This window comes from Galeopterus variegatus, unplaced genomic scaffold (assembly GCF_000696425.1).
Source record: "Galeopterus variegatus unplaced genomic scaffold, G_variegatus-3.0.2 Scaffold5253, whole genome shotgun sequence".
NCBI lineage: Eukaryota > Metazoa > Chordata > Mammalia > Dermoptera > Cynocephalidae > Galeopterus > Galeopterus variegatus.
In genome coordinates, this window is record NW_007731364.1 from 137,282 (window position 1) to 148,604 (window position 11,323).

General features: G+C 33.5%; 1 protein-coding gene across 1 annotated transcript in view; it reads left to right on the forward strand.

The window, feature by feature from the left end:
• Positions 1–9,459, forward strand: part of LOC103604581 (CWF19-like protein 2) — a gene marked incomplete at its 3' end in the record, with an annotated part of 34,642 nt that extends 25,183 nt beyond the window's left edge. The window contains exons 8-10 of the mRNA XM_008589152.1: positions 2,003–2,637; positions 7,511–7,604; positions 9,367–9,459. Of these exons, the coding sequence (XP_008587374.1) occupies positions 2,003–2,637; positions 7,511–7,604; positions 9,367–9,459 (822 nt within the window). The remainder of the gene's footprint in view (positions 1–2,002; positions 2,638–7,510; positions 7,605–9,366) is intronic.
• Between the last annotated feature and the right edge of the window lie 1,864 nt (positions 9,460–11,323).

Below are 11,323 nucleotides of genomic sequence, written 5' to 3' on the forward strand. Positions count from 1 at the left end.
GATCCGAACCCTCGGGCGGGAGCGCTGCCGCGCTTCCCAAGCGGCGCACTATCCAGTGCGCCACCGGGCCGGCCCAGTCTGCCAAATTTCTAATAAACTCTTATTATTTCTAATTTTTTTTAATCTTGGGTTATCTGGGAAGGTAGCATGCAAATGATGATTATTTTGCTTTTTCCCTTCAATGTTAAAATATTTAAATTTCCTTTTCTTTTTGAAATCGAAGTTTAGAACTTTGATAAAAGCACTGGAAGCTAGTGTTCTTGTCTTTCTGTGTTTAAATGATGACTTCTAGGATTTAAGATGAGGATTATCATGGTTAGATAAAGTATCCTTGTATTGAGTTTAGTAAGAAGTTTTTTTTTTGTTGTTTTTTAAAAAAAATTTTCATTGTTTAAAAATTTTTTCTGTATTATATATATTTAGAGTAAGAAGCATGATCTTTTGATATACATATGCATAGTGAAATGATTATTACAGTCAAGCAAATTAACATATTCATCATCTCACACGATTACCTTTTTTATTTTTGTAGTAAAAGTACCTATAATCAAATTAGCAAATTTCCAATGTATGATACAATAGTAACTACAGTCCTCATGCTGTACCTCGCATCTCTAGGATTATTTATCTTATGTAACTGACATGTTGTTGTACCCTTTGACCTTCATCTCCCATTTTTCCCCTGCCTCCAACTCTGTAATAACCTTCCTACTCTCTGTTTCTATGTATGATGCATCTCTCCTTGACAACTGTATTAAACTTCACACATTGCCCTGATTCATTTATGGTTTGGCTTAATCATCTTGAGTAATTTTTTCCCCCAGAAATTATTAAGTGATTTGTCTTATGATTCCTTGCATTTTTTTTTTGGTTGCTGGCTGGTATGGGGATCCCTTGACCTTGGTGTTATAACACTGCACTCTAACCAAGTGAACTAACCAGCCAACCATTCCTTGCATTTTTGAAAACGATTTTCTTTTGCCTATACCAGGGAAGGATAGTTTGTGAATTTAATTTTTTATATAGAATTATAGCCTAATAATTTTTTTCAAAGTTTGATCTCTATTGCATTGTCCATTAAGAATTAGAGTTGAAAGTTGACAGCAGTCTTTCTTTCCTTTGTAGGTAATGTGTTATCTACCTGCTTCCATCTATATACACACTTACACTGATTCACTCCTTCCTGTGATCCAGTGTTTGTGAAGAATTTTTTTTTCTTGAATTTTGAGATTAAGGAATTAGGATTTTTTCTGGGGGTGTGTGTAAGTCTTTCTCCACTTCCTTTCCCCCGAGGTTATTGGATGAGCGCTTCTAATCTGGAAAATCATCCGGGAGAAATTTTCTTCTCTTTTTAAAAATTAATGTTTTTCTTCCTTCACCTTTGCTCCATCTTTCTGGAAGTACTAGTACATGCATATTAGATTTTCTAGAATCAATTGTCCAAGACTTTTTCTTATTTACCGTTTCTTCCTAAAGTATAGAGAATTCCCAGGCTAATTTGGTTTTCAGCACTTTCTTTTCTTCTACTCAGTGTATCAGGACATTTAAAAAAAATTTTTTTTTGACACATAGTTTTTCATTTTCTTGTTCTTGAATTGTTCTTTTTTTAATGAGAGCCCGTTTTTTTTTATACAAATACAGTATAAAAAAGTAATATTGTTTTAGCAATACTCTTGGATCTAACTACCAGTAGGAATTTATTATGTTTTTGAAAGTTTATGTCTCTACCATTTTCTGTAGTATACTTTGTGTTAGAGCAGAGCCTTTGGTCAACATGATTATCCTCTTGGGATCTGTTTTTGTTATTTGGTAATCTTTTACTGTTCACTCATGTTTGTAAAAAGTATTCATTTCAGTGTGGGATGATTGTAAGGGTCTTCCCCTTTTCCCCCATTGATGGGTTTTTCTTTTATTGTGCCACTTGTCATAGTACAGTGGCATGTGGGGAGCAAGTCACTGAGCCTTTTTAAATTTTAAATGTCTTAATTTTTGTCCTTTGTAGTCAATGGAAGTATTTCAGTTGAAATTAGAAGAAGCTGAAAAAACTGCTTCCACAAAAGAGGATCATAGACGAGAACGGTGGAGGAAACCAACATATTCAGATAAAGCACAAAGTAGTCAAGAAAATAGAAAATCAGACTTAGTAAAATATCAAGAAAGTTCAAGGGATAGATATGCTACAACAGATATTGCAAACAATAGCAATAAAGATAAGTTTACTGGTGATGAAAAAGATAAAAGATCTGGGTCTTTAGAAAGACATGGAAGAGAATCCAATCCAAGGCAAAATCAAGAGCTTTCTTCTCCAGGTGATTTGAGACATAAATTCTTAAGACCCTCTGATGATGAAGAACTGTCATTTCGCAGCAAGGGCAGAAATTTTCAACCATCTAGTTTACCTTCAGCATTGGTAGCTCAGGGTTCTTTGCGTTGTGGTTTTCGAAAACCCACTGAGAACCGTGAAGAGAGTTTAACATCATGGAGTCAATCTAATGGGAGAGAAGGAGACAAGAAACATTCAAATCAAAAGCCACTGGAAACCAGTAGCAGTGTTGAACACCAACATATTCCAGAGGACATGAGAGAAAAATCAGAAGATGAAAGCCTGAGAAGTGACACAAAGTCTACATTTGCTGGGTATTTTATCATTTGTTTTTTTTACTGTGATAAATGAATATTAGGGTTCAGAAGATTCAAAGAACTGAACAATATTTTTAGAATATCATTTGTTAATTAGATCTGAGTACGGTCTATTTCTTAAAATTGATGGAAGAGATAAGATAGGCAGATTTAGCAATACAGTAATATTGTTTTGTGGATTGTATTTTTTTTTTTCACTTCTATTTTTAAAAGAGCTGGAAGAATTCAGTAGCACTATTTCCTCAAAATTCGTTGCTTTTTTGCAATTTAAAAACTGGAATGAGTGAATCTTTTAAATGGATGGGCTTCAGGAGAAATTTGAGTAGATTTCGTTGTCAGTGCCATATTACATTTTAAGGAAATTACCCCATTGTTAAGTATAATCATAATTATAAATACTGCATGTCTATAGGAGTTATAGGAGACTGAAGGAAAATATGCTTCTGTAACCCAATATGAAGTGACAAATATAGGTGAAAGATCCTGCAGAGGGAACCATGAATTATGGTTGTTGTTTTGCAGAAAAAGCAATAATCCATGTTGGACAAAGGCAGATTTTAAAGATAATGTTAGGATTTTAAGTGTAAAATAAGGGTAGGATAATGATTGTACCCATAATGATTAGGAAAATAGATGGCACTTACTGTTTTTTTTATTGTTGCACTTATATAGGTCTGTGTCAGAAGATGAGGAAACTCAGGATGAGTGGGATCAAAGCTAGGAAAGCTTGATTTAGCTTTAGGGCTGGCCCTGTTGGAGGTAGCCAGAAATAAAAAATGTGTCCAAGGATAATGACAAACATATACTTGAATGATCATTAAATTGTGTTAAAAATGAGTGGGACACTAAAGGAAGGCATTTTAGGAAATAATAAAAATCAATGGTAGTAGTAGATATAAGCATTGTGGTTTGGGGTCACGATTCTGATAAATCGCTTTTGTTAACGACTCCATCTGAAGCACTGGATTATAAAGCACAGTGTGTAACTTTCTATGGGAGGAAGCTGGCAAAATCTAGACTGAGTGATTGAGCCCCAGTCAGATGAGCTCTGGTTCAGGTCAGGGCTTTGCTCCTAGGAAACTGAAGGAGAAATTCAGTTGTATTGGCTGAATAAGCAAGGAAGGGATTAGAGAATGTCTAAGACTGTGTGCATACACAATTGTCCAGGTCTATCCTGGATGGCACACTATTTCTAGTTCCCAGTTGCTAGTGGGATGAAACTCTTATTTCCTGATATAATTAGGGTTGATTTAGCATTTGGACGATCACTAGGTCTTGACTTTTGTGACTGTAGCTAAGCAGAGTATGCAAATCAATCTTAACGTTGTTAGTATTTCGTCTGGTTGTCTGATTGCTTCATATTTGTGTGTCTTATTCAAATTGTAAACTTCTGATAGGTATACTGTAATATAAGCACTCACTAAAAGCTGTGTTTGTGTATATATGTGTGTGTGTGTTTTGGTTTGAAGACAGTATTCTTTGTTACATGTGTTAATTTTGATGTTACAGAGGGTTTGAGGCTTTTCATGAATTCTGTGATTGTCTGGAGAAGGAAAGAAAATCTGGGAATCATCTACTATATTTGAATGAAAAAAAAAGATTGCTGAGCATGTAGAGTGGTGTAAAGTAAGAGACCAAGATAGAACTTTCAAGACTGCTTAGAAAGATTCAGTGAAAGATTGTTAGCTGTTAATTTTATTATCCTGGGAATATGTTGGTTTTTTAAAATAAAATTCCAAAATTCTGGGGAGTTTTAGAATCAATGAATTTTAGAACTAGAAAAAAATCACAGAATTGATTTTAGAAATAGGAGAAATTAGTCTGATCCTTGCATTTTGTATATGTAGAAACTGAGAGAGCTGAAGTTGTGACTCACACAATGTATTATGTAACTAGGGTTTCCAGATTTTTTAATAAAAAATATAAGTCTCTTGCAATATTTGGACATACTCATGCTAAAAAGTATTTGCCATTTACCTAAAATTTAAATTTAGCATAGTATCTGGTTCATAGTAAGTGCTCCATAAATCTTAGCTGTTGTTGCTATTAATATTATTAGTTATTTGCAAGGCTTCGATTAGTCTTCATGTCTTCTGATGCCCATTTAGTGTGGTTTCAAATAAGATTAAAAGTAGAACCATGAATTTTCTTTGGGAAAAAGACCCTTTTCTTTTATGCGCTGATTATGGAAAAGTTATTGATATCCTTTGTAAGAGTAATTTTGGTAGAATATAAGAAGAGTTGACCAATTAGTGGCATAGTAGAGAGGAAAAAAGATATATAAGCTGCAAAAAGTGAAACATTTTCAGTGATGACTGGAAAATACTTTTAGTCTCTTGTAAATTGGGTGTCGGAATATACCATAGGTCAATCTACCAGACTGTGGAAAAGTTGTAACAACTAATAGCTTTGTCTCATATGAATAGTAATAGAGAAATTAGTTGAATTGGTTTTATTCCTTTATATGTATCGTTCATTTATGTTTACCTTTCTTGCTACTTTAATAGTTTTAAAACATTAAACCATTTGTAATCAAGTAGATAGTAAATGCATGTGTATAAAATTTAAATGGTGAAGGCAGAAGAGCATAAATTGAAAAAGTCTCTCTTCCTTGTCACCCTCAACCCTAATCCCACTTGTCAGGTTAATAGTGTTAACAGTGTCTTTCCAGATTTTTTAGTGCATTTGAATGTGTGTAATTTATATACTTAGCATATAAAATTATATACATACATAACATATATAAACTTAAATATCTTCATAACACATGTTTTATTCTGAATATTGTTTTTTCCAATCATTATATCTTAAAGTTCTTTTCACATTAGCCCATATGTATCTACCTATTTTATTTTAAAAGCTCTTTAATATTCTGATGTTAAACTTAGGTATAACCTAATATTTCTCACCAGTCTCCTATTAATGGACTTTTAGGTTGTTTCCACTTTGTTGCTATTACAAACAAGGCTGCAATGAAGTTTTTATGTGTGTCTTTGCACACTGTTGAAATATAGCTGTAAAATAAATTCCAAGGAGTGTAATTATCAGGTCAAAGAATACGTGCATTTTACTTTTAATATGTTTTGTTGTATTTACCAATTTACATTCTTACAGTCATATATGAGAATGACATTTCTCCTACTTCCTTGCCGATAGTATATTGAACTTTTAAAAAAATCTTGGTCATATACATAGTTGAGAAACAGACTTGTTCCTTGTTTTTTTTTCTTTAAGTGTGAATGAAATTGGCTGTATTTTTATGTGTTTATTTTTATTTCTGTTTTTGTTTACTAGACATGTTTTGCATGCTTTTTGTGTTATTTGCAAGAGCTCTTTATCGTTGTCATGTAATGTAAATAGTTTCTTCATCATTTGTAATTTGCCTTCCTTCTTTTTCTTTTTTTATCCATTCTTTTATTTTTTCTTTAATGTGATCAAATTTATCATCCTTTTCCTTTGTTCTTTTTAGGCCCTGTGATTATTTTAACTAGTAGGAAAACATCCTCCAGTAGTAGCCCATATGGTTAAAAACTTTAAGCTTATTTTTTGTAGAAATGAAATGTGGTTGCTTATGTTTTTCTTTTGTTGGAAAATAAATTAGTTAAGTACTTTCAGGAATTTGAAACCTACGGTAGTATGTAATACGAACAAAAATTAATGTGATGTCCTTAATTTAGATTTTGTAAATTTAATATCAGAAACCAACCCATTTTACAAAATATTTTAGCCTTGGAATGTCATTCTTGGCATAGTTTGTTATTATAGCCCAAAAGGGAAAGAGAAGGATTAGCCTTGGGTGGAAATGTTAAAAAAAGAGGAACATATGGCTACAGATTATGGGTGACAGGGGAGAAAATTTAGGAATTCTTTCTTGATGACTTAGGTCAGTGTTTTTCAATATATGATCTCCAGAATATTGGTGATCTTCTTGGTCTATGCATGGACCACGATGAGTTTGGTTACTTCAAGGAAAAAAAAAAAGTGATGCAATAATTTAGTTCACATATAGCTCACAAAATTGAAATATCCTGCCGTTGTTATGACTCTTACTGTTTTTAGCTTATTTTTATGCCCAAATTTTGATGAACCTTTGGAACAAAATTAACCTAAAATTATTGGTCCATGTGCATATCATATTTCCCTTAAGTGATCCTTGGATACTGAAAATTTGGGAAACGACGTGTTTCTTACACTCATTCAGATTTGAAAAAATATGTCTGGACTGGTGTGTCAAGGAATGAAGTAACAAGAGGAAGTTATTTTCACATCACAGTTGTCCCTTGGAATTTAAGTTAGATGACTTTGATAAATTCATTGTGTTACTCATTTTTTATTGTATTTACTGAATGCTTCTATTTCCTAGTCCTGGTGGAATAAAAATAATTATGACATAGTATCTGCCTTCAAAGAACTCACAGTACGAGAGAGGCAGTCATATAGATGTGAACGAATATGGTACATAAATGTCATGATGCTTTATTACAGGTATAAGTATAGATACTTATAGTTATGGTACTTACACACATGAAGGGATAATGAGCTCTTCTGGGAAAAGATTAGGGGGAACATGACCCAGGTAAGTTGTATAGGGAAAGTTGTGAGAACAAGTGATAAGAAAAGAATAATTAAAGGGAGATCTATGGACACTGCCAGCACAAAAAGAATAATTGCAGTATACTCAAGGTTTCTGAAATATCATTGAGCTAGAGCCCTTTTAATTACTTCTTCCTCTAAAGTTTTATGCCAGTGTTGTGTGTGTGTGTGTGTGTGTGTGTGTTTTAAAGAGAGTAAATTTTAATGGGAAAATAGGATGTAATTATGCATTATACCTACATTTCATATGCTCTTAAGAACTTTCCTGTTCCACCAGTAGTCCAGAGGATGAGTCCATCCACATCCTGAGTGTTGATGAGAAGAACAAGTTGGGAGCCAAGATTATCAAGGCAGAGATGATGGGGAATATGGTGAGATGCTTATATTTTGTTCTTTTAGAGAATAGTGATTAAATATTTAACTTCTTATGAGTAATTTTAGAAGTTCCTCAGCAGCGTGGATGTAGCACACAGTGAAAATAACTACTGCTTATTGATTCTTTTAAGAAATTCTTGAGCATTTCTAGAAACAGTACTATGTGTCAATTTCTAAATAAATTACTTTCTCCATCAGATTTCTGAAATTTAAGATCCTTAGGGAACTATGTGCTTTTTAATTTCTTTTTTACTTTGTTATTTGCTTTTTATTCTTACATTTCTAACTTATTGAGTATATTTGAAAGAGATAAAGATGTCACTGGCTTCTTTCCTAATTTTAGTTATATATTATTAGGAACACTTATTACTTTCTTAAATTACTTAAGAATATAAAAAATGAGTTCCTATAAAAGCATGATTAATTCATGTATTCAAATTTTAAGGCAGTGGTTTTGTGCCTGATACTGTGTTCAATGCTTTGTACAGGTTAGCTCATTTAATTCCCATAGTAATGTTTGACTTAAGACCGATTTACCTCAGAATTGAATAGAAATAGGGACGACTACAAATGAACTACATTCATTCATTTATTCATTTATTATATTGTCACATGCTTGTTAAAATAATATATAATAATATATATATGAGGGTACTTCCAGAAGTTCATGGAAATATTTGTATTATCTTTTAATTCTTTTCTGCCACAAACTTTTTGAAGTACCCTTTTATTAAAGTGCACGTGGCAGAATAGCACAGCCAGATACCATTCCGTGTCTTGATAGAAAGATTCACTCATGGTTATACATATGCACTCATCTTACACACAATTATAAGTGATCATTAAGTTCAGTTTTGATATACTCTGAGTAGAATAAATGGTAGCCAAACACAATATTTCTATTTTTATTAGTTCGTATGTCTAATAGAAGGCATATCTGGCATATGCTGCTCTTTCTCTTTGAATCTGGTCTTTGGTAACACTGAACTTCGACTCACCCCAGAAATGCGACAACAATAGCAAGAGGTAAAAGAGGTAAATCAACGACAGTGACTAAAGCAAGAAAATGAAGTTTGAGTTTTGAAACAAACTCAAAGTAGTAAGTACTACTCAAAGTAGTACAGAGTAGCCGCCTAAAATAGTGAAAGAGAGGTCACCTAGGTAGGTGGTTAAAAATAGGAGTTCCTGTGTTCATGGAACCACTGCAGTGGAGAATGCTGTCCTTTGCTTGTCACATAGATCTGCTTATTTAATTTATTACTTTGTGGTTTATTGCTTTATATGGCAGTTGTTTACATAAATTGCTATGGGCTTCGTAGAGTAAAAATGAATTCTATTCAGTATTTTTATCTAAATTATTTATCAACAGTAAAGAAGGTAATATTTCAAATCTTGTGATGGCTTCCTTGTTACAAATAACTGAGCTTGTAAGTATTGGAAATTTATAATATCTACTTGCAAAAATGTCATTCTTAAGATTATGTATTTCCTCCATCTCCTCGTCTCCCCCAAAATATATGTCCTTGTACTTATTTATTTTCAAAGCAACAAATATCACAGGTATTTGAGAAGTGTGTAACTGAGATAAGTTCATTAGACAGTAATATACTAGGCCTTAAGTTGGTAATTGAAGTTAAGTGATGGCTACATGGGTGTTGGTTATGCTATTTTCCTTTCTGTTGTGTAAATTTGAAAATATTCTGTAGTAAAGAATTAAACTGCATATTACCCCTATTTCACCTGGTTTTCTTTTTGAAGGAATTAGCTGAACAACTTAAAGCTCAACTTGAAAAGGCAAATAAATTCAAAGAAACTGTGACACAGATATCATCAAAAAAATCTGGGGTAGAGGTAAGTAATAAATTTTCTTTGCAGGCATATAATTACCTGTGTAATACCATTACTGTGCAGTGGTAATATTTTAATATGAGATGTGTCTTTGTCTCTGTGTTTATGTGTGTGTGTATGCTTCTTTGTTTGCTTATTTTTGCAATTTATTTTTATATGTATTCTCTTACATTCCACCACTGTGCCCTGGTGAAAAAAACCTAGGTTTGGGGCCAAGGACTTATGCTTTTATTCTGCTCCTTACTGACTGTTTGACCTTATACAAGTCAAACTGCAAGTCAAACTGTTCCTTAAGTTTTTCCCCTACAGAATGAGACTTGAACTAAATATCCATTTCATTTAAAGCAAATTACTTTGTTTCATGATTTATTTATCCATCTATTAGTGAACAAAACAGATAAAAACACTTGCCTGAATGGAACTTTCATTTGGGTAGGGAAAGACAATAAATGATAAAAATAATAAATAAATAAATTTTACAACATATTAGAAAGTTATACATCCTATGGCAGGATAGTGGGGAATTTGAATGACAGATGGGTTGGTGACTTGGGGCACACAGGCTGATTCTCACTGGAAAAGTGACACTGATGCAGAATTGAAGTAAGTGAAGGAGTGCATCTATGTGTATCTGAGTGAAGAGCACTCCAGGTATAGGGAACAGAGAATTTAAAGGCCCAAAAGTAGAAACATGTCTGACATGTAGGAAGAACAGCAAGGAGACCAGTGGTGCTGGAGTGGAATGAATGAGGAAGAGTGAAGTACGAGATCTAATCTAGAGAGATCACGGGAGGCCAGATCATGTTAAGCTTTGAAAGTCATAGTAAGGAAGTGGGCTTTTCTTCTTCTTCTTTTTTTAAAAATTTTATTTTATTTTGTCAATATACAATGTGGTTGATCATTGTGACCCATTACTGAAACCTCTCTCTCCCCCCTCCATCCCAACAACCTCATATCTGTTTGCTTGTCATATCAACTTCACGGAATTGTAAGTGTTGTGTCTTCTTCCCACCCCACCCCCCCAGATTATTTGTGTATTTATTTATTTTTAGCTCCCACAAATAAGTGAGAACATGTGATATTTCTCTTTCTGTGCCTGACTTGTTTCATTTAATATAATATTCTCTAGGTCCATCCATGTTGCTGCAAATGCAGTATTTCATTCTTTTTTATAGCAGAGTAGTATTCCATTTTGTAGATATACCACATTTTCCATTTCTCATCTGCTGATGGACATTGGGGCCGGTTCCAACTTTTAGCAATTGCAAATAGTGCTGCAATGAACACTGGAGAACAGGTATACCTTCAACATGATGATTTCCATTCCTCTGGGTATATTCCCAGCATTGGGATAGCTGAGTCATATGGTAGATCTATCTGCAATTGTTTGAGGCACCTCCATACCATTTTCTGTGGAGGCTCCACCATTTTGCAGTCACACCAAAAATGAATGAGAGTTCCTTTCTCTCTGCAAGCTTGCCAGCATTTATCATTCACAGTCTTTCGGATATTAGCCATCCTAACTGGGATATTAGCCATCCCGCCAGCATTTATCATTCAGAGTCTTTTGGATTTTAGCCATCCTAACTGGGGCGAGATGGTATCTCAGTGTGGTTTTGATTTGCATTTCCTGAATGCTGAGTGAAGTTGAACATTTTCTCATGTGTCTATTGGCCATTCGTATATCTTCCTTTGAGAAATGCCTATTTAGCTCTTTTGCCCATTTTTTAATTGGGTTACTTGTTTTTTTGTCATAAAGTTGTTTCAGTTCCTTGTATATTCTGGATATTAATCCTTTGTCAGATGTATATTTTGCAAATATTTTCTCCCACTCTGTTGGTTGTCTTTTCACTCTGTTAATTGTTTC